The 24,460-nt window shown below is 44.2% G+C and overlaps 1 protein-coding gene across 1 annotated transcript in view; it reads right to left on the bottom strand.

Moving 5' to 3' along the window:
• Positions 1-24,460, bottom strand: part of LOC126416223 (putative inorganic phosphate cotransporter) — a 261,101-nt gene that overhangs the window by 111,495 nt on the left and 125,146 nt on the right. The window contains exons 3-4 of the mRNA XM_050083826.1: positions 10,091-10,299; positions 1,502-1,738 (exon numbers count right to left, since the gene is read on the bottom strand). Of these exons, the coding sequence (XP_049939783.1) occupies positions 1,502-1,738; positions 10,091-10,299 (446 nt within the window). The remainder of the gene's footprint in view (positions 1-1,501; positions 1,739-10,090; positions 10,300-24,460) is intronic.

Below are 24,460 nucleotides of genomic sequence, written 5' to 3'. Positions count from 1 at the left end.
AGCATGGCTGATAAATTGCTGGATGGTGGTTGGGGCTTGTGGACACGCTGCAATACATCTTCCTGACGCATCCTACACATGCTCCATGGGATTAAAGTTGGGGAATGGCAGGCCAGTCCATTCGCTGAATAACCTCTCGTTCCAATAGCTCCTGTACGTGCACTGTTCTGTATTGCATATAGTGCACCGTCATCCATAGAAGTTAAGTCAAGGCCAAATTTACCTCTTACAATACACACATGGGGAACGGGTACATGTCGCAACAACATTGACCAGCGAGCGTACCATGATCCAAGATCTGGAGGTCAGAGTACCAAAGGAACATGATGCCCACCCAAACCATAACACATGGACCACTAAAATTATCATGTTAGACATTAAGTGTTCCCATCTCTCATCGTATAAGGGTATATCCAGCATTGCTGAGAATGATCATTTGGTGGTCCACGTAATATGGTGCAGGTAAGCATCATGTTGCTTGGGTGTACCGACCTCCAAATCTTTGAATATGGTACACTGGCTGGTCAATGTTATTGTGACATTGTACTCCTTCCCCATGTGCATAATTTCAGGGGTGCATTTGATCCTGACTTCATTTTTGTGAATGACAATGCGTGACCAGATTCAACAGACAGTTGGAGGAGCTCATGGAGCGAGAGGATATTTGGTGAATGAACTAGGCTGCCCATTCTCCTGACTACATTCCTCCGAAGCAAGTGTGGGGTGCTTTGAGGAGATGCACTGCAGGATGTCCACATGTATCAATGACCATCCAGCAGCTAGTAACCACGCTGGTAGAGGAGTGGAACGCGCTACCACAAGAACTCTCTACCAGTTCTTGTGGTCAGCATGGGAGCACGTTGTAAAGGATGCAGTGCCATTTGCGGTGATCACACATGATATGAAGAAGCATGTCCCATCAGTCGTAATGTCCAGGGGACCAACATGAATCATGGTGACTTCAGTGTAATTATTGTCTTTGAATAAAAGGTCATTTCTGCTCGTTTCGTTGTGTATTTCTTTCAGTTACCTTCTGTACTACACTGTAGCAGTTCTTTCTATGCATGGTGCAAGTTACATCGACTTTTGGTACTTGGCAGCAGTGACATTCATCCTTAGTATTTGCACACCAATGTAGTTGGTGGGTCGCAAATTGTGGACACTAAAAACTCGACATGTACTAGGTACAAAACATCCAAATTAGAAAAGGAAGGGTTGAGACTAAAAGAAATGTGCATGCAGCTAGGGTCTCACGTTGGGTTGACCAGTTTCCTGGTGCAAGTTTTTTCAGTTGATGCCACTTCCTACTGTGGCGACTTGCATGTCGATGAAGATGAAATTGTGATGAGTACAACACAACAGCCAGTCACTGAGTGGAGAAAGTCTATGACCTAGATGTGAATCGAGCCCGGGAGCCTCAAATGGCATTCTGCCGTGCTGACCACTCGGCTACAGCGATGGGCAGGGTTAAGATAAAGCAGAGGTAGAGACAGATACTCACTCCACAGACGCCAATGAACAGGCGGGCGGCAAAGAGCCAGCCGACCCCAGCATCAGCCGCGAGCGGGCAGAGGATGGTGAGGACAGCACCAGCCAGCGACGTGACGCCCACCACGAGCCGTGGGCCCAGCAGCTCGGCCAACATCCCACCAGGGATGTGCGCCACCACCGAGCCGTAGAAGTAGGCTGACAGCACGTGGCCCTGTGCCGTCTGCGACCAGCTGTACCGTGGCCCATACTGCAACACAGTGTGGGTGAAACACTGCTACATGTCATGCTTTCAATTTGCCTCATAGATATAAAAATACCACTACCTGACAAAAAAAAGATGAAGTACTCAGATCACATTCTCGAATGTCTATGTAACTTTGCGCACATACAGACCATCACTGGGTAGTTTCTGTCCTCTGTGATAGGTACAGTGTCTAGCAGACTGGAAATTGCTGTCCATGTTTAATGTTTTTATCACACTTTGTACGGTATATAAGACACTGAACAGTGTCAGCTGTTGAGCGGTCACTATGACGGATACAGAGATGCCATGCAGTCATGTGAGATGGCAAATTTACAATCAGGCCTTAATGTGGGTCTTTATTTGGCCAGCTGGTCGAATTGTGTAATATGGGGGTATGTGGGACATTCTGATGTGACAGTGGCCTGATACTGGATTCCATGGGAACGTGAAAGCAGGCATACTCATCATTAAGATTCTGCTCGACAATGTTTGACCAACACAAGGAGGGTTGACGTATTGTGCATCAATCAGATTGTAACTGCACATCTGTGCTTGCCTTCTGAGAACAAGTAATGGACTCGCTGAAACATTCTGCGGTCATCCTGCTCCATTCGCCAGAGACAAGCAGCCGCCATCTCATTTATAGGGTGCCTTGACACCACAATGGCTTTGCTGTTATTGGACAATATAGCTCTTAAGTACAGTATCACGAATCACCTTTTACGGCTCACCTCTTGGTAGTTGCATCAAAGGAGCTACTAACATTTCGAGATTGGATCTTTTGAACAAATTAGCCGGCCGAAGTGGCCGTGCGGTTAAAGGCGCTGCAGTCTGGAACCGCAAGACCGCTACGGTCGCAGGTTCGAATCCTGCCTCGGGCATGGATGTTTGTGATGTCCTTAGGTTAGTTGGGCTTAACTAGTTCTAAGTTCTAGGGGACTAATGACCTCAGCAGTTGAGTCCCATAGTGCTCAGAGCCATTTGAAGCCATTTTTGAACAAATCAGGTTTGGAAATGCACAATTATACTCATCAGATTCAGCCCTCCTTACCCAGTACGCACCTGCAAGAACTACTGTCGAAATATGGTTCCATATTCACTGGGCAGGCAACTTGTATTATTAATTAAGAGGCCCACATTACATTGAGGCCTTCGATAGTCCTCAAATTCTGTAAAGCACGGAATGTACCTTTTGCTTTGTTGGACAAGCTGAGGGTGGTATCCAGTGGTTATGGGATGACGAGATCCTTACACCAGTTGCTAACAGTTTGTGGATAGCCCCAATTGTTTTGGTGGAAGAAAAAACAAGACCTACCTTACGGATTTATGGAGACTTTACGGCCATGTGAATGCCAGACAATAATTGACAAATATCCTGTTCTAGAGGTAGAGGAGATGATGTATAGTTTGTCAGGTAGTACAGTCTTCATGAAGATCGACCTCTGGGACACTTACCTCCGCCTACTCGTCGATCAGGATTCTAGACGCATCCTATTGATAAACATGTCTTTTGGGCTGTTTCAGTAAAATCGCCAGCTATTCAGCGTATCCAGTTCACTATTTTTCTATAGCTCATGGAATGACTGATACAGGAGGTTCCTGCACCTCAATTTACTTGGATGATATTATCATCAGGGTAAAAATGCCATGGATCTCTCCACAAATTTTGTAGCCCTCTTCTGAGTCTTGGAGACACACAATGTAAAATGGAACAATGGCAAGTTTGCCATTTTTGTCCAACAATTGGAATACTTTGGTTACATCTTTAGTATTTCATGGATCTACCCTACACCACAGCATATGAAAGCTATCCGAAAGTTACCAGGGCCACAGGATGCTAAACCATTAAAATCAGTCCTCAGGCCACTTAATTATTGTTGCATGTTCATCCCTTATGCTGCAGCTATATCATGGAATCTCTTCACGATTTGCAGAACAAGGGTATTTGGTGGAACTGGTTCGACACTTGTTAAAAGACTTCCCAAGACCTTAAGTGTGCTCCTCTCCTACCAACGTGTCTGATAACGTATGACCCAAACAAATTGCTTATTGTGGAAGCAGAAACGTCGAATTATGGGCTCAGGGCAGGTGTTTCCCGCAAGGTACATGGAGTAGAGCGCCCTACTTCTTTCGCATCCAAAACCCTGGTGCCAGCACAGCGAAATTGTCACACAGTTTCTGATCCACGCCAAGTCAATAGCCAAGCTGCTGCCAGAGGACACTACCCTACAAGATGTGATGCTGTATGTTCAACACAGGTGGCTGACAGATAGGAAACTCCTTCAAAACCGAGATGGGACTGCATAATGGTACTACTGGCACAAACTTTGAATATTGAAAGGGATCCTGCTAATCCAAGACAAAAGCATGACCATACTAATCATTCTAAAAAATTTTCAGCACCACGTTTTGTACCTGCTCGATCAAGGTATTGACAAAATGTATAGGTCTGCAAATGTGTTTTTTGGAGAGGTATAGATAAATACAAAGACAGTACACTTGCCAACTGCTGCCAGCGAAATCAAGCAGCCCCAGCGCGAAAATATTTACCACGCCCTCATGAAATTCACCTGTGATGCAGACTTTATGTAGACTTTGTGAACCCATCCATTGGGCACACTGACTTGTATTAGTGGATACTTGTAGTAAATTCCCTTATATTTCTTGCGTGCAGTCATCTACAATGGCCAAACCTATTCAAGCATTGGCTATAAATTTTGCCATTGATGGCCTTCTGGAAACGATAGTTGCTGACAGTGGACCATAGTTTACATATACAAAATTCCAACACTTTGGTGAGTCCAAGAGTATTCATCACGAGGAAACAGCCCCATTTCACCCAGCTTCCAATGGGGTGGTGGGATACTTGATAATAATTTTCAAGTCTCAAATAGCAAAGCTGCAGCAAGAGTGCAACATCGATAATGCACTCACTCTGTTCCTGGCATCAAATCGTTCAGTTCCACGAGATGAAGCGAGTTCAGCAGAAAGATTACTGACCACACATAGTGCACCAAGCTCTCTATAATGAAACCAGTGGCCCATGACAACTCTCTCTAGCGGCTGCATCATTGTCACTGTCACCGCGCGGGATTAACCGAGCGGTCTCAGGCGCTGCAGTCATGGACTGTGCGGCTGGTCCCGGTAGAGGTTCGAGTCCTCCCTCGGGCATGGGTGTGTGTGTGTTTGTCCTTAGGATAATTTAGGTTAAGTAGTGTGTAACCTTAGGGACTGACGACCTTAGCAGTTAAGTCCCATAAGATTTCACACACACACACACACACACACACACACACACACACACACACACACACACACATTGTTGTCACTGTCGACTTCACAATGGGGTGTGGGTGACAGACTTTATGCAGTGCAAGTACCGATAGGCCCTGGCGTGGATCATCCAGCTCCTGAACAGAGCCATGGTCGACGTTCAGCTGGAAGACCAGATATGGTCCAACAACAGAATAATATGCTGCACCTCTGCATGGCCCAGGGTCTTCTGCCAGCCATTCCATAAACCTGTCTGTTGCAAATAGCTCACCCCCAGTTTCCGAGTTCGACCATCCATGCCTGCAGTAGCAACGTCTTCCACAGTAGGAAGCTGATAGCCAGCCTGACACCAATATCAACGACAGTGTTGCTGCCGAAATGGACACCCCCATCCCAACTGGTATTGGCAGCAAGGATTTGGGGACATCGCCCCCTATGCCTGCCGTCGACTTACCTGGACTTCAGGATGTCGAGATGGTTCACCATCTTTTCTTCTAGGGTGGACGGGGTAGGGGAGGCGCACTGTTTTATCACACCCAGTCCATTAACATAGCATGCAAGTCTAGCAGGTAGGAGAAGTGCAGACCTGCAGGGAAAGTACGTTTGGGAATCACACACAAACATTTCTGGGTCACAACAGCACCATGTTGTTTTCATGAGTGTCTCCAGTAGCTGCCACAACGACAAGTGTTGCTCAGTTTTCCTACAGGCGGCGGCTGTATCATCACTAGGAGGCATGTCGGACACAGCACTACTATGCTCCACTGTGTCACGTGCCAGCAAGTAGGCCATGCCATATCCATACACCCGAGTAGTATTTAGGCAGCTGCACGGCCCTGGCAAACCAGTCCAGCCACTGCACCAGCCTGGAATCACGCCTTCGAGACCACAACGAGCACCCAGCCGTCAGCAACATTGTCGCCCATGGACTCTGGCACCAGGACTTAGTATCTGCCGGTTTATTGGCTTTAGTGATCGTGAGTGCAGGCAACCATCCTCTGGTTGCCCACTAGATATAGAATTATACTATCCACAGTTAACAGTGAATGTGAATCGCACCAGATAGTAGTTGCAGATTTGACATTTTGTCACAAATTCAAGATATAATTATTTAGAATTCGGGTCCAATCAGGAAGATCTTTCTGTTCTATTATGAGCCAATTAGCGCCATCCGTGCATTTTATGTGGTTCAGTACATTTATGTTTGTTAAAATAAAGTGGTGTTTTTTGTTTGTTTTGTTTTTGTCCACCTGGGAGTTTTGTCTTGCTTGTGGAGCCCACATAAGGTCGGAACAGAGAGGACGACTGCAGTGCGAGTTTATTATTAATTGTCATGTGGAGAGCCATATCGAGGGACGGTGCGTTCTTCAAGGTGGGACGGGATCTCAGTAACTTCACACGATGAAATACCTGCACATTTCAAAGTCCTCGGAGATCACTTGTTGCCATTTCTTTTGAATTTTCATGATGAGTATGCTGTGGACACACCCATCTTCAAAAATAAGGATAGCCACATTCACTGGGATGCATACAAGTTTTCCTGCTTCGATGAAAACTTAAAAATCGGCCGGAACTGGCCACTAACGATGAAAGATCTATAAGTAAAGGCAACAAAAAAAAATGGCTCTAAGCACTATGGGACTTAACATCTATGGTCATCAGTCCCCTAGAACTTAGAACTACTTAAACCTAACTAACCTAAGGACATCACACAACACCCAGTCATCACGAGGCAGAGAAAATCCCTGACCCCGCAGGGAATCGAACCCGGGAACCCGGGCGCGGGAAGCGAGAACGCTACCGCGCGGCTAACGGCAACAGAAAAAGGCTGAAGAGATAATCTAAGAATAGATGGATGTATCTCAAAGGTATGACATGATGGTCTACTGCTTACCAGACACAGAAAATGCAGACAAAATACCTTCTGCGCGAACCAAAAGCTTTCCTCGTTTAATATCCGTTGTTGACTTGATTCTGGAGCTGTAAGCTGTATCACAGAAACTATATTGAATAAATAATCGATGTAATAGTGTATTTATTTCTGACGTTATATAACTGATTGAAATTTTAATGAAAATATTGTAAATTGTGAAGTTTGGAAGCATCCCGATGTGGCCGAGCGGTTCTAAGCGCTACAGTCTGGAACCGGGCGACCGCTACGGTCGCAAGTTCGACTCCTGCCTCGGGCATGGATGTGTGTGATGTCTTAGGTTAGTTAGCTTTAAGTAGTTCTAAGTTCTAGGGGCCTGATGACCTCAGATTTCAAGTCCCATACTGCTCAAAGCCATTTGAATCATTTGAAGTTTGGAAGGTAGGAGACGAGGTACTGGCAAAATTGAAACTGTGAGGATAGGTCGTGAGTCGTGCTTGTGCAACTCAGGTGGAGAGCACTTGCCCGCAAAAGGCAAAAGACTCCGAGTTCGAGTCTCGATCCGGCACACAGTTTTAATCTGCCGCAGCACACTCCGCTGCAGAGTGAAAATCTCATATTATAAATTGTTGGATCATAGCTAAGGGAACTTTATTTAAATGTATCAATGTTGCTGTTCTGGTCTTCAGTCCTGAGACTGCTTTAATGCAGCTCCCCATGCTACTCTATCCTGTGCAAGCTTCTTCATCTCCCAGTACCTACTGCAACCTACATCCTTCTGAATCTGCTTAGTGTATTCATCTGTTGGTCTCCCTCTACGATTTTTACCCTCCACGCTGCCCTCCAGTACTAAATTGGTGATCCCTTGATGCCTCAGAACATGTCCTACCAACAGACCCCTTCTTCTAGCCAAGTTGTGCCACAAACTCCTCTTCTCCCCAGTTCTATTCAATACCTCCTAATTAGTTATGTGATCTACCCATCTAATCTAGAGCATCCTTAAGTAGCACCACATTTCGAAAGCTTCTATTCTCTTCTTGTCCAAACTAGTTATCGTCCATTTTTCACTTCCATACATAGCTACACTCCATACAAATACGTTCAGAAACAACTTCCTGACGCTTAAATCTGTACTCGATGTTAACAAATTTCTCTTCTTCAGAAACGCTTTCCTTGCCATTGCCAGTCTACATTTTATATCCTCTCTACTTCGACCATCATCAATTATTTTGCTCCCCAAATAGCAAAACTCCTTAACTACTTTAAGTGTCTCATTTCCTAATCTAATTCCCTCAGCATCACCCGACTTAATTCGACTACATTCCATTATCCTCGTTTTGCTTGTGTTGATGTTCATCTTATATCCTCCTTTCAAGACACTGTCCATTCCGTTCAACTGCTCTTCCAAGTCCTTTGCTGTCTCTGACAGAATTACAATGTCATCGGTGAACCTCAAAGTTTTTATTTCTTCTCCATGGATTTTAATTCCTATTTCAAATTTTTCTTTTGTTTCCTTTACTGTTTGCTCAATATACAGATTGAGTAACATCGGGGATAGGCTGCAACCCTGTCTCACTCCCTTCCCAGCCACTGCTTCCCTTTCATGCCCCTCAACTCTTATAACTGCTTTCTGGTTTCTGTACAAATTTTAAATGGCCTTTGCTCCCTGTATTTTACCACTACCATCTTCAGAATTTGAAAGAGAGTATTCCAGTCAACATTGTCAAAAGCTTTCTCTAAATCTACAAATGCGAGAAACGTAGGTTTGCCTTTCCTTAATCTATTTTCTAAGATAAGTCGTAGGGTCAGTATTGCCTCACGTGATACAACAATTCTATGGAATCCTAACTGATCTTCCCCGAGGTCGGCTTCTACCAGTTTTTCCATTCGTCTGTAAAGAATTCGTGTTAGTATTTTGTAGCCATGACTTATTAAACTGATAGTTCGGTAATTTTCACATCTGTCAACACCTGCTTTCTTTGGGATTGAAATTATTATATTCTTCTTGACGTCTGAGGGTATTTCGCCTGTCTCATACATCTTGCTCACCAGATGGTAGAGTTTTGCCAGGACTGGCTCTCCCAAGGCCATCAGTAGTTCTAATGGAATGTTGTCTACTCCCGGGGCCTTGTTTCGACTCAGGTCTTTCAGTGCTCTGTCAAACTCTTCACGCAGTTCCATATCTCCCATTTCATCTTCATCTACATCCTCTTCCATTTCCATAATATTATCCTCAAGTACATCACCCTTGTAAAGACCCTCTATATACTCCTTCCACCTTTCTGCTTTCCCTTCTTTGCTTAGAACTGGGTTTCCATCAAAGCTCTTGATATTCATGCAAGTGGTTCTCCTTTCTCCAAAGGTCTCTTTAATTTTTCTGTAGGCAGTATCTATCTTACCCCTAGTGATGTAAGCCTCTACATCCTTACATTTGTCTTCTAGCCATGCCTGCTTAGCCATTTTGCACTTCCTGTCGATCTCATTTTTGAGAGGTTTATATTCCTGTTTGCCTGCTTCATTTACTGCATTTTTATATTTTCTCCTTTCATCAATTAAATTCAATATTCCTTCTGTTACCCAAGGACTTCTACTAGCCCTCGTCTTTTTACCTATTTGATCCTCTGCTGCCTTCACTACTTCATCCCTCAGAGCTACCCATTCGTCTTCTACTGTATTTCTTTCCCCCATTCCTGTTAATTGTTCCCTTATGCTCTCCCTGAAACTCTCTGCAACCTATGGTTTAGTAAGTTTATCCAGGTCCCATCTTAAATTCCCACCTTTTTGCAGTTTCTTCAGTTTTAATCTACAGTTCATAACCAATAGATTGTGGTCAGAGTCCACATCTGCCCCTGGAAATGTCTTACAATTTATAACCTGGTTCCTAAATCTCTGTCTTTCCATTATATAATCTATCTGATACCTTTTAGTATCTTATTTCATCATAGCCTTACTCATTGTAAAATCTCATTACGTACATGCGATCACAGTTATATCGCAATCCAGTAGGCCGATTAGGATAGGGGAGGTTACACGGTTGGCACGGTAGTCGCTGAAAGGACGACTACTAAATGCTAAACGCAACAACCACATTCACGAAGAATGCAAGAATAAACTCCTCGGTGCCTGTTTTTACCAATAAACTACCACCTCGCTTGTCGAGATTACACTGCAGCTTGGGTGAAGCACTTTCTTCACCTCACTCGCCTACTTACGCCTGGCAGGGGGGCCTCCGAGTAGGCTGTGGTCAGGTTGTCCGCGGAGGCCGGCAGCAGGAAGATGTCGCGGGGCTCCACGGGCTCCTCTGTCCTGGAGGGGTGCACCATGGCGAGCAGCACCAGGCTCAGGTTGACCCGCAGCATGTAGGTGCACCACGTGCCGAGGAAGCACTGGATGGCGACGACCAACCGCGCCGGCACCGCCTCTGCACACACGCACACAGTGGGACGCAATGAAATCAAACGTACGGAAAGTTCCAGCCACGTAACCCAAATGTGCTAAAATGTCTTTCATGCCAAATTTTGAAGGTGGCAGGTGTAAAATACAGGGAGCGAAAGGCTATGTACAATTTGTACAGAAACCAGATGGCAGTTATAAGAGTCGAGGGGCATGAAAGGGAAGCAGTGGTTGGGAAGGGAGTAAGACAGGGTTGTAGCCTCTCCCCGATGTTGTTCAATCTGTATATTGAGCAAGCAGTAGAAGAAACAAAAGAAAAAATCGGAGTAGGTATTAAAATCCATGGAGAAGAAATAAAAACTTTGAAGTTCGCCGATGACATTGTAATTCTGTCAGAGACAGCAAAGGACTTGGAAGAGCAGTTGAACGGAATGGACAGTGTCTTGAAAGGAGGATATAAGATGAACATCAACAAAGGCAAAATGAGGATAATAGAATGTAGCCAAATTAAATCAGCTGATGCTGAAGGAGTTAGATTTGGAAATGAGATACTTAAAGTTGTAAATGAGTTTTCCTATTTGGGAAGCAAAATAACTGATAATGGTCGAAGTGGAGAAGATATAAAATGTAGACTGGCAATGGCAAAGAAAGCCTGTCTGAAGAAGAGAAATTTGTTAACATCGGGTACAGATTTAAGTGTCAGGAAGTCGTTTCTGAAAGTATTTGTATGGAGTGTAGCCATGTATGGAAGTGAAACATGGACGATAAATAGTGTGGACAAGAAGAGAATAGAAGCTCTCGATATGTGGTGCTACAGAAGAATGCTGAAGATTATATGGGTAGATCACATAACTAATGAGGAGGTACTGAATAGGATTGGGGAGAAGAGGAGTTTGTGGCACAACTTGACTAGAAGAAGGGATCGGTAGATAGGACATGTTCAGAGGCATCAAGGGATCACCAATTTAGTATTGGAGGGCAGAGTGGAGGGTAAAAATTATAGAGGAAGACCAACAGATGGATACACTAAGCAGATTCAGAAGGATGTAGGTTGCAGTAGGTACTGGGAGATGAAGAAGCTTGCACAGGATATAGTAGCATGGAGAGCTGCACCACACCAGTCTCAGGACTGAACACCACAACAACAACCATTCAGCCATTACTGGAGCTGCCACCCAGAAATGTCAAGTCGAAATCTGTCAGTGCTGATGACCGCAAGCGCACTGATCAATTTGCAAAGTTTGCTACAATGGGGATTTTACTGCCTACTAGTTTCCTTGTCACTTAGGATGCTACACTCACCTGCTGATCTTCAGCCCCTGAACTGTGAATGCGCCCGGGTTCTTCCATTTGCAGGTGTTTCTTCGTCTAATTGATAGTTTAATTAAGTATAGAATATCTGATCAAGCGAACATGCGTAACTGAGGAACATATTAATAGACTAAAAAATCCGCTTCCGTTGCCAGTAATTACTTATCCATTGCACGACCGGTTTCGAAGTCTTAAGCTTCGTCTTCAAATGCCACCAAATAATTATGGTGACAAAAAAGTGTGGCTGTCGGGCCAGACAGTCTTTGGGGGAAGGGGGTGGACAGGGCACGCCCACACCAGAAAAATGCATGGCGGCGAAGGACGAGCAACTGTGGCGCCCACCTCCACAGCAGTACGTGTCCATAATTATAATGAAGCGCCGAAGAGACTGGTACACCGGCCTAATATCGTGTAGGGGCTCCGTGAGCACGCAGAAATACCATAAAACGACGTGGTATGGACTCGACTAATGTCTAATCTAGTACTCGAGGGAACTGATACCATGTATCCGGCAGCGCAGTCCATAAACCCTTAAGAGTACGAGGGAGTGGAGATCTCTTCTGAACAACACTTTGCAAGGTATGTCAGATATGCTCAATAATGTTCGTGTCTGGGGAGTTTGGTGGCCATCGGAAGTATTTAAACTCAAAAGAGTGTGCCAGGAGACACTTAGTAGCAATTCTGGACGTTTGGGGTGTCACATAGTCCTGCTGAAGTTGCCCAAGTCCGTCGGAATGCACAGAGGACATGAATGGATGCAGGTGATCAGACAGGATGTTTACGTACGCGTTACCTGTCAGAGTCGTATCTAGACGTATCGGGGGTCCCATATCACTCCAACTGCACACGCCCCACACAATTTCAGAGCCTCCACCAGCTTGAACAGTCCCATGCTGACATGCAGGGTCCATGGATTCATGAGGTTGTCTCCATACTCGTACACATCCATCCGCTCGATACAATTTGATACGAGATTCGTCCGACCAGGCAACATGTTTCCAGTCATCAACACCCCAAGGTCGGTGTTGACGGGACCAAGTGAGGCGTAGAGCTTTGTGTCATGCAGTCATAAAGCGTACACGAGTAGGCCTTCGATTCCGAAAGCCCATATCGATGATGTTTCGTCGAATGACTAATGGCCCAGCATTGAAATCTGCAGAAATTTGCGAAAGAGCTGCACTTCTGTCGCACTGAACGATTCTCTTCAGTCGTCTTTGGCCCCGTTATTGCAGGATCTTTTTCTGGTCGCAGCGATGTCGGAGATTTGATGTTTTATCGGATTCCTGATAGTCACGGTACACACATGAAATGATCGTGCGGGAAAATCCCCACTTCATCGCTACCTCGGAGAAGATGTATCCCACCGCTCGTGCGCCGACTACAACACCACGTTCAAACTCACTTAAATCTTGATAACCTGCGATTGTAGCAGCAGTAACAGATCTAACAACTGCGTCCGACACTTGTTCTCTAATATAGGCGTTGCAGACAGCAGTAAGTATTCTGCCTATTTAGATATCTGTGTATTTGAAAACGCATGCCTATACCACTTTCTTTGGCGCTTCAGTGTATTTTCTGGCATCTAAAGATGAAGCTTTGGCCTCCGAAACCGATCGTGCAATAGATAAACAATTACTAGCAACTGAAGCCGATTTTTTATTCTATTAATAGTTTAATTAAGAGATAAGGGGCAGTGAGAAAGCTACAGATGAGTAATAGCTCGTAAATGTGGTTGAGCATCATGCAGCCTATTGCGCACAGTTTGAGTCTAACACGACGTCCTGTGGCTGCACGAAAAGCATTATTCAACATGGTGACGTTGCTGTCAGGGTTCCTCCGAGCCATAATCCGTAGGTAGCGGTCATCCACTGCAGTAGTAGCCCTTGGGCGGCCTCAGCCAGGCATGTCATCGACAGTTTCTGTCTCTATGTATCTCCTCCATGTCAAACAACATCGCTTTGTTTCACTCCGATATGCCTGGACACTTTCCTTGTTGAGAGCCCTTTCTGGCACAAAGTAACAATGGGGACGCGATCAAACGTCGGTATTGACCGTCTAGGCATGGTTGAACTACAGACAACACGAGCCGTATATCTCCTTCCTGGTGGAATGGCTGGAATTGATCGGCTGTCGGACCCTCTCCGTCTAATAGGCGCTGCTCATGCATGGTTGTTTACATCTTTGGGTGGGTTTAGTGACATCTTTGAACAGTCAAAGGGACTGTGTCTGTGATACAATATACACAGCCAACGTCTATCATCAGGAGTTCTGGGAACCAGGGTAATGCAAAACTTTTTTTGATTTGTGTATATTGCGACATGAATCTCTTATTAATTGAGTATGTAAAATTTCACTGTAGGTTTGATTATCTTGTAATGCTATCGTGAAATGCGCTGTGCAAAACCAAATGCAGTATGCAGCGCTGGTGTATGAATTGTGATACTAGAGCGACATGGATAACGGTAGTCGAACAGTGACTGTCAGTGGGTGTGCAGTGTAGCGGCGTGGATGCGCGTGTGTGGTGTATAATTGTGGTAGACGGAAACACAGGAAAATTTATGGCCGCGTTCTTATTTTTTGGGCACGGTTTAAATTTAATTTTGACATGGACGTTATGAAACAAAGTGGCAGACAGCGAATACTGCGAGCTTCTTTGTGTACTATAGACAGCAGGACAATGTACACGTGAATGACCAGTGATTGTCATTGTGAGATACAAGCGGATGGCCTGTAGTTTCGCAGTCGCCGAGTCAAAATGAATTTTATATTATTTTAAAACAATGTACGGGGCACTGATAACATAATCGCGTGTGTTATTGCTCGAAACTGAATTCATGTAGTAACGATTACGTGCTACCACCTCGCGACAAGAGGAATGCGACGAAGGACAATATCATTGCCTGTAGAATCATACTCTGAGCAAGAGAATGTACCCAGTGCAATTTCACAACTGATCGAATGACAATAATCACGCCGCTAGCGCCGATGAGTCGCCGTCGACATCACAACGCACAGAACACTCAAAGATAAGCTGTAGTGCATAGCGCTCTTCGTTTATTAAGGCTAAAAGCATTGGTAAGCATATACAAATGTAATTTCTTTTTCTGTTGTGACATTCTTTTCTTACTATTCGCTTACTGTAAAACAAAAGTAATATCAGTGAAGTGTTCAAATGTGTGTGAATTCGTAAGGGACCAAACGGCTTAGGCCATCGGTCCCTAGACTTACACACTGCTTAAACTAAATTATGCTAAGAACAACACACACACCCATGCCCAAGGGAGGACTCAAACCTACGGCGGGAGTGGCCGCGCAGTCCGGGACATGACGCCTCAAACCGCGCACCCGCTCCGCGCGGCTCAGTGAAGTGTATTACGATCTATGTTGACATTGTTGATTCCACCACTAACACTAGTCAATATTATCTGCTACTTCCATCTTTTCTCTTTTGTTTTACTGTAGCTGTTATTGCATGTGTTTTAGTGTACCTTCTGTAGGGCTGTGCCTTTACTTACGTGGGCAGTGTATTGGTCAGTTGCATTTATGTATTTTGTTGTGATATGTGGTGTTTCGCGTAAGTTGTGGCCATGGATTTATAATAAGGGGAGCTGTCGTAACGTTACAAACTTGAAGCCAACTTCCGCCATGTTAGTGGCGTCAAACATTAGCTTCAGGTTGTACTATAGTTGGAGTCACGAACGATGGCGCTCGAGTTTAGGCTCGCTCTGCGCACGTACGTCACGCAATCTCCGAAAGCCAGTGAGCCTTCATTAAGATTGTGAGTGCTCTTTTGTTGACGCTGCAGCTAACGCGAGCATTAAACGTAGCGAGTTGTTTAGTGAATTTGTATTCCATTTGCTGCGACTTGTCGTCGCTGATGGTCGTGGTAAGTGATAAATTCTGCAGAAGCAGGCGAGTGACGTAATTTGGAGGATATACGCTGCTTTCTTAAACTGGAAAGCACGTGCATGCACGTACCGCAACTGTCGTTTGGAATCGTCGTGGGTGGACTCGTTCAAGGGGTATTTTCTTTCACATACATGAATTTTAGTTGCGCTGGGTACTTTAACTGCAGTGTTTTATTTACGTAATTAGACTTTAGATTTCCCATCAATACACCTCGAAGAGCGCTCTGGTTGAACACTGAGAAGGAGGTATTGCAAACCGTGCAAACATAACAAAATAATTTCTCAGAATTTCCAGGAAGAGGATATAGACGGAACATCACTTTCATCACTCCATTTTGCGGGAAAACGCTGGATTACGAAAGCACCCTTTTCACATAATTTACTTCCCTTTTCTGTTATTCAAAACGTGTAGAAAAAAGACATTTACATTAAAGAGGCCAAATGCATCTTATTATTGAACCAAATGTGGCTTTACGCCCACGAAAGCGTCTGAAAACGCTTTCCCCAATCTGTGTTATTCAAGAACGCAATATAACTGTTGTCTGGGCACGACAGAAATTAAGAACAAGAGCCAATTGTACACAGTGGTCTACTAATGTTTAGGGGCTACTAAAATGCCGGCGCTGGCTTCAAACTAACGAACAGCATAAGTCTGTAGCGCCACCTCCCCTCGTTATACCTATTATATCTCCATGTTCTTTTATTATTATTTGGTATGCGCATTCCATGGCTCCGTACATGCAATGCCGACCGTGTCAATTCAATTGTACAAATACAGTTAATATTACAGAATAATAATAACATAGTACGATAACATAACTAATATAAGTATCAAATTTTCTTATTTACTAGCTAACATTTATCTAACACTGTAAGTCACAGCCTAACATTGTATCTTTCATCTAGTAACTGAATAACAAGCTACATCTGTTAATTCAAGAAGTGCATTAAAAGTGTATATGATAATATTTAATCATTTCCGGAAAAGAATTCATCTGAGGAGTACAGTGGATGGTCAGGCAGGTATTTCTTTAACGTACATCTGAATGGCATTTCGTTTTCTCTTGTATATTTAACATACCGGGATATCAAAAAGTCAGTATAAATTTGAAAACTTAATAAACACCGGAATAATGTAGATAGAGAGGTAAAAATTGACACACATGCTTGGAATGACATGGGGTTTTATTAGAACAAAAAAAAGTTCACAAAATGTCCGACAGATGGCAATGGACAGCAATTGTCAGTGACTCCGCATGACAATCGTGTATAAAAGGAGCTGTAATGTGAGAGAGAATCAGATGGCTCAAAATGGCTCTGAGCACTATGGGACTTAACTTCTGAGGTCATTAGTCCCCTAGAACTTAGAACTACTTAAACGTAACTAACCTAAGGACATCACACACATCCATGCCCGAGGCAGGATTCGAACCTGCGACCGTAGCGGTCGCGCGGTTCCAGACTGTAGCGCCTAGAACCGCTCGGCCACTCCGGCCGGCAAGAATCAGATGCGCCAGCAGGTGCAGCATGTTGACGTTACCTGAAAAGGCGCTTTTAGTGAAGCTGTATTATCAGAATGGGGAATGTGCTAGTTCAGCGTTACAGTCCTATCGCCATATGAAGGGGATTCGAACGGGTAAAGCTCCGTTGACAAATGCAGCTTTGGCGAGAATGATTTCGATGTTCGAAGCCACGGGTTGTTTGGACGATGGACCCCGTAGTGGCCGACCGAGCACAAGGCGTAACGCTGCTGAGACAGTTCAGGAAGAAATGGAGACTGTAGCGGGTTCGTCTATGCACTGGGAAGTCAGCGCTCGTGCAATCGCACGTTGCACCGACATTCCATACACTACTGTTTGGTAGGCACTTAGGCGTACCCTCCGATGCTATCCGTACAAAATCCATCGGCATCATGAACTGTTACCTAGCGATTTAGTGAAGCGGAGGGCATTTACGGTGTGCGCGTTTCAAAAGATGGCGGAAGATGACGATTGGTTGAGTAACGTGTTGTGGACCGACGAAGCTCATTTCACGCTCCGAGGGTCTGTCAACGCCCACAACTGCAGAATCTGGGCTACCGAAAATCCTGGAACTGTCGTGGAAACTCCATTGCACGACGATAAAGTCAGGATATGGGTTGGATTTACCACATCTACCGTTATCGGGCCTTTTTTCTTCGAGGAAATGCGTGCTTCTGGTTTTGTAACTGCTACCGTGACGGGTGAGAGGTACGCCGATATGTTACAGAATCGCATCATCCCCAGCCTGGCTGATGAACACCCGCTGGAACGTACGATGTTTATGCAGGATGGCGCTCCACCCCATATTGCTAGACGCGCGAAAGATCTCTTGCGCGCATCGTTTGGTGATGATCGTGTGCTCAGCCGCCACTTTCGTCATGCTCGGCCTCCCAGGTCCCCAGACATCAGTCCGTGCGATTATTGACTTTGGGGTTACCTGAAGTAGTACGTGTATCGTGATCGACCGACATCTCTAGGGATGCTGAAAGACAACATCCGACGCCAATGCCTCACCGTAACTCCGAACATGCTTTACAGTGCTGTTCACAACATTATTCCTCGACTACAGCTATTGTTGAGGAATGATGGTGGGCATATTGAGCATTTCCTGTAAAGAATATCATCTTTGCTTTGTCTTACTTTGTTATGCTAATTATTGCTATTCTGTTCAGATGAAGCGCCATCTGTCGGACATTTTTTGAACTTTTGTATTTTTTTGGTTCTAATAAAACCCCATGTCATTCCAAGCATGTGTGTCAATTTGTACCTCTCTATCTACATTATTCCGTGATTTATTCAGTTTTCAAATTTATACTGACTTTTTGATCACCCGGTAATTAGGCAGTGCATTGAAAGTCGTAATACCAGCAGACTTTACTCCTCTCTGTACAAGTGAAAATTTTTTAAATTCTAAATAGAGATCACCTTTACCTCTAGTGTTATAGATGTGGTATGAACAATTTGTTTTGTGGCGTCCACCACCTGATTCCGAGAGCTGATCAATCATAGAAAAGCTGCTCGTTCGCTACTGGTGCAAGGCACGCTACCGGGCGGAAATTTAAATTTGGCAGGTGTCAGCTACGTAAACTGCGTTTACATTCAGTAGAATGTCATATTACGGCATACTCATGAACAAACGAGGGTTTGTTTGGTCGTTCATTTATAACTCAACCAAATTTCGGCGTGTTTCATCATCGTTTACGAAATTATTTGCGGATGTTTCTGTTTCGTTTTCTTTTTGGAGTTCGTTACCAAGCTCTGAAGAGCTTCGAGTTAACTTCGGAACTAAAACTGGTTCTTTAGAGTTCGAATAATCAAAATTCACGGTCAAATTTACGCGAAGTAGAGCTCTGAGAACCATTTTCTTCTCGTATGGTTCACTTCGTAACAGAAAGAGTAACATAGCAGGTTATGGCCGTTACGGCTAAATTCGTGTCATCACTGAGCTAAATTCGTGTCTTCACTGATCCGTTTTGTTCACGTACTGCAAGTTTCCTATCGCAGATCATTCTGACCTGACCGGACGGTCGTAACATAAGGCTGCTCTCAAGGAGATGGAAGCCCAACACTTGTGCATGAAAATGGCGGTAACACCCGCTATACTACCAGCTGCAATGTGGAAACGTCCAGGACCAGCAATGAAATGGGATAGGTGAGGGGAACTCTCCATACTATTTGTAAAAACTGGCGTCGCACCATAGTGTGTGTGTCCGCAATTAATAAGTAGGTTCCCATAGCCAACATGAATGGGGGAGACGGTGGGGGAGGGAGAGGGGCCGTCGTCACTGCAGCCTCGGCTTGATGGGGCAGTTCAGTCTCTCGGCACTCAAGTTGGGACACCTGTATGGGCGCCAGCTCTCCCAACAAGGGGAAAATTCAAATGGTTCAAATGGCTCTGAGCACTATGCGACTCAACTGCTGAGGTCATCAGTCGCCTAGAACTTAGAACTAATTAAACCTAACTAACCTAAGGACAGCACACAACACCCAGCCATCACGAGGCAGAGAAAATCCCTGACCCCGCCGGGAATCGAACCCGGGAACCCGGGCGTGGGAAGCGAGAACGCTACCGCACGACCACGAGATGCGGGCAAGGGGGGGGGGGGGGGGGGGGGGGGGAAATTGATGTGGCTCTGTAACGCGTGGCTTTAACTTAAATTCAAACGTAATGGCCCGGAAATTTATAGATTTTCGCCATCTCGTGTGCTTCCTAAATTGATTGAATTATGAATTAGAAATTACTTCGCCCCTTCCAATCGATGGTCCTCCGCAGAGACGAGGCATCGGTAGTATCCGCTGACGAGGGAAAAATTAATGTAATTACATAAAATACTCAAGCGTGGCAATGCAGTAGCCGACAACAGAAAGAGACTAGCTGTCCTGTCAAAAAATCTGCGTGTTCTTGATACAGGTAAAGTAAAAACTGCAGCTGATCCCATCATCCCAACTGATGAACTGAATCGGTACTTAACGTTACCTACAACCACAATTGACCCACAAACGAAACAGAGACTCATTGATTAGTTCATGGGAGTTAATGACTTGAGCCACGAAAAAAACTTTCTAAACGATTATGCTTTCAATACCGTCACAAGAGCCACCATGCATTTCAGGTAATTCTCTACTGGACCTGATCAGGTTTCCTTAAACACTGCAAAACAATATCTGCCTCATAAAGGTAACAGATCACCAGAAGCTTGCCATGGATCCACAAGAGACGATCAGCAGGTGCTTCTTAGACTTCAGCAAAGCCTTTGACACTATCGGCGTCAACATTTTACTTGCCAAACTTAACAGCCTAAATTTCTCGCCGAATGCAGTGCAATGGTTTCGTTCGAGAATCTCAATACCGACCTGTGCGCACTGTCAAAACGGTGGTAGAATATAGGACTAAACCTCAACCCACCCAAAACCCAAGCGGTGCTGGTTAGTCACTCAAGATTCATTAACCCGAAATATAGGCAATTCTTACCATATGTAAATTCAAATGGAATAAATATCAACTTCTCTCCCTCAGCAAGTAGTCTAGGAGTAACAACAGGCGAAAATCTGAAATGAACTGAGCACGTAACTGCATGTGCCGAAAACCATCAGCATCTCTCAATGCCCTACAAAAATATAAAAAGCTGTTCCCTTTTGACATGAAAAAGAAACTCCCACAAGCGCTTATGCTTCCTATTATTCATTACAATGATGTCATCCCACAAGGCCTTTCTCAGGAAAGGTCACGGCACCTGGAACTAGTTATGAATGCCTGTGTTAGTTATGTATGTGATGTTCTACTGTCTGATTACCTTTCACTATCGTATGCACAGCTATCTGGCTGCGTGCAGACAAGCGCAGAGATTTCCACACTCTTTGTATCTGTACTGTCTTACCAGCAAATATTGTCCCCCATATCTATCCTTGACGTTAATGCTCTTATTTGAACAACATCTGATTCTGAAATAACCTCCCCCATTACATTAGACAACTAAATAAAACTCTAGCTTCAGAAGACAATTAATTACATGCTTACTGAAGCAACAATAAAGACTAACATTGTCCCAGTAGCACTCGTTACCCCTATACAACCTTCTTTCCAACTAGTTCTTTCTTATTTTCCAGTATCCTTAGCTGGTGCAGCCTCTTACATTCTTTCCCCAGAAGTCGCTATATCAGATAACACCTATTTTGGACACATACAGATGCTTTTTATAGCTGCCGCTATCATTATTGTCGTTACGATTATTATTATTATTATTTCTTTCTTTTCTCAGACGTTATGTCTGGTAAAATGGAAATGTCGTGTGGCTAGGGCCTCCCGTCGGGTAGACCGTTCGCCTGGTGCAGGTCTTTCGATTTGACGCCACTTCGGCGACCTGCGCGTCGATGGGGATGATCAAAAATGGAAAGTGACGCGGACCTTGATCAAGCGTGACTTCCTTTTAACTATACGGTATATGTTATATTGCATTTAGGAACTTTCGGGTAATTGAACATGTATCAATAATTACGGATTTCTGTAGTTGTATATATAAGTTTGGATGTAGCTGTATTGCATTGATGTACTGGGGGATATTGTGTGGTATGACTCCTGTAGTTGATAGTATAATTGGTATAATGTCAACTTTATCCTGATGCCACATGTCCTTGACTTCCTCAGCCAGTTGGATGTATTTTTCAATTTTTTCTCCGGTTTTCTTTTGTATTTTTGTTGTATTGGCATGGATATTTCGATTAGTTGTGTTAATTTCTTCTTTTTATTCTTTTTATGTTATTATTATTATTATATTATTATTATTATTATTATTATTATCATTACTACTACTGCTAATGTCATTATTATTGGCGGAAGTAGCAGCAGCAGTACAAATACTGCCAGTATTCAGTTTATTAGTTCATAGTCAGTATTATTTACTCACATTGCCACTTAAGATACTCAAATAATTTTAATACTATTTGTCATATTAAAATCAGAGTCAGCTTAAATAAATAAATAAATTTATTTGTTAAGTTTTATAACTTCTTAATTAATGATTCGTCTGGTCTGGTAATACCGTCAATGAACTCAGAAGTTTGCAAAGTACCGGAATCTGTGATTGAAATTAATTTTACTCAACTCTCATTCTTTGCGATACGGGCTGGTCTGAATAGCCGCGTGGCCGCGCAACGCGCTGTAGGCCTCCGAAAAGGCTTCACATTGTAAGTTTCTTAGAAACATATAAAACAGTATGTTTTTTTGTAAATTTCGAGCATTTCTTTCAACATTAAAGAGCAGGTGCGGATTCAAGGCGTTGCAGCGGGGCTGGGGATGGGGGAGTCAACGGGTCGTGAACCCTCAGAAAGTGTTTTAGTAGAAGCATATATATTTTGCATACAAAGTTTTCTAAATTTCTCAGCTACCTTTCGGGGAATAAAGTATCATAAAAGATTAATTATTATAAGCAGCTATTCTGATACATCTGTCTAATAATCATGTCACCATCTGACGTATATTATGCTGCCAGCCCTAAAAAGTTTATCGAATTTGTGAGGATTTGTTGCGGTTGTATACCTTAAATCAGTACTTCTCAAATTTTTAGACGAACTCTTCTAAAATGTACTTTCTTGGAAGTTATGTTAAAAGGGTGTACTCCGTGATGTAAATAAATTATTATTGCATTACAGTATTTCATTGTTGCACCACACTGCTCGCACAGATTCATTGGAAGCCTATGACAGTGATCTGTATCATTTACTACTCAATGGTTAAAATGTCCCGCGTGTATTCTCCGTCTCGCCTATCCAACAGTTTTCCCCAGAGACACGTGGTGCGGCAAGGTTCAGCATTGTTACTACTATTATTCATCTGAAGTCTAGGATCTGTATGGCTGGCTTAGCCAATCTTAATTATATTTGAACATCGTAAAAACAGAGTACTTGCAAGTAGATTTTTACTCTCGAACACTCCAAATAAAAGGACAAATTCTAATGAAGGTGGTCATGTTCCAGCACCTTGGATACTATCTCCAGTGATTACTGCGTCAGTAATAATGAAAGAACTACAATGAAGTGCCAGAGAAACTGGTATAGGCATACATATTCAGATACAGAGATACGTAAACAGGCAGAATACGGCATGCAGCCGGCAACGCCTATATACGACAACAAGTGACTGGCACAGTTGTCAGAGCGGTTATTTCTGCTAAAATGGCAGGTTATTAAGATTTAAGTGAGTTTGACGTGGTGTTATAGTCGGCGCATGAGCGATGGACACAGCATCTCCGAGGTAGCGACGAAGTGGGGATTTTCCCGTACGAGCACATCACGAGTGTACCATGAATATCAGGAATCCGGTAAAACATCAAATCTCCGACATCGCTGCTGCCGGAAAAAATCCTGCAAGAACGGGACCAACGACGACCGAAGAGAATCGTTCAACGTGACAGAAGTGCAATGCTTCGGCAAACTGCTGCAGATTTCAGTGTTGGGCCACCAACAAGTGACGTGCGAACCTTTCAACGAAACATCATCGATATAGATTTTCGGAGCCGAATCCCCTCACGTGTGTGTTCCCTTGATGACTGCACGACACAAAGCTTTATTCATCGCCTGAGCCCATCAACAGCGGCATTGGACTGTTGATGACCGGAAACACGATGCCTGGTCGGACGAGTCTCGTTTCAAGTTGTATCGGGTGTATGGACGTGTACAGGTATGGAGACAACTTCATGAATCTATGGAGCCTGCATGTTAGCAGTGGACTGTTGAAGCTGTGGAGGCTGGTTCAAATGGTTCAAATGGCTCTGAGCACTATGGGACTCAACTGCTGAGGTCATTAGTCCCCTAGAACTTAGAACTAGTTAAACCTAACTAACCTAAGGACATCACAAACATCCATGCCCGAGGCAGGATTCGAACCTGCGACCGTAGCGGTCTTGCGGTTCCAGACTGCAGCGCCTTTAACCGCACGGCCACTTCGGCCGGCTCTGTGGAGGCTCTGTAATGGTGTGAAGCGTGTGCAGATGGAGTGATATGAGACCCCTGATACGTCTAGATACGACTGTGACAAGTGACACATACGTAAGCAACCTGTCTGATCACCTGCATCCATTCATGTCTCTTGTGCATTCCGACGGACTTGAACAATTCCAGCAGGACAATGGGACACCCGACACGTGCAGAATTGCTACAAAGTGGCTCCAGGAACACTCTTTTGAGTTTAAACACTTCCCCTGGCCACCAAACTTCCCAGACATGAACATTATTGAGCATATCTGGGATGCCTTGCAACGTGGTGTTGAAAGAGATTTCGACCCCGTCGCACTCTTACGGATTTATGGACAGCCCTGCAGGATTCATGGTGTCAGTTCCCTCCAGCACTACTTCAGATATTAGTCGAGTCCATGCCGCGTTTTGTTGCGGCACTTCTGCGTGCTCGTGGGTTCCCTAAACGATATTAGGCAGGTGTACCGGTTTCTTTGGCACT

The sequence above is a fragment of the Schistocerca serialis genome, chromosome 8 (genome assembly GCF_023864345.2).
Source record: "Schistocerca serialis cubense isolate TAMUIC-IGC-003099 chromosome 8, iqSchSeri2.2, whole genome shotgun sequence".
NCBI classification, from domain to species: domain Eukaryota; kingdom Metazoa; phylum Arthropoda; class Insecta; order Orthoptera; family Acrididae; genus Schistocerca; species Schistocerca serialis.
The sequence above is the reverse complement of the archived record's forward strand: the minus strand, read 5'-3'. Positions and strand labels throughout refer to the sequence as shown.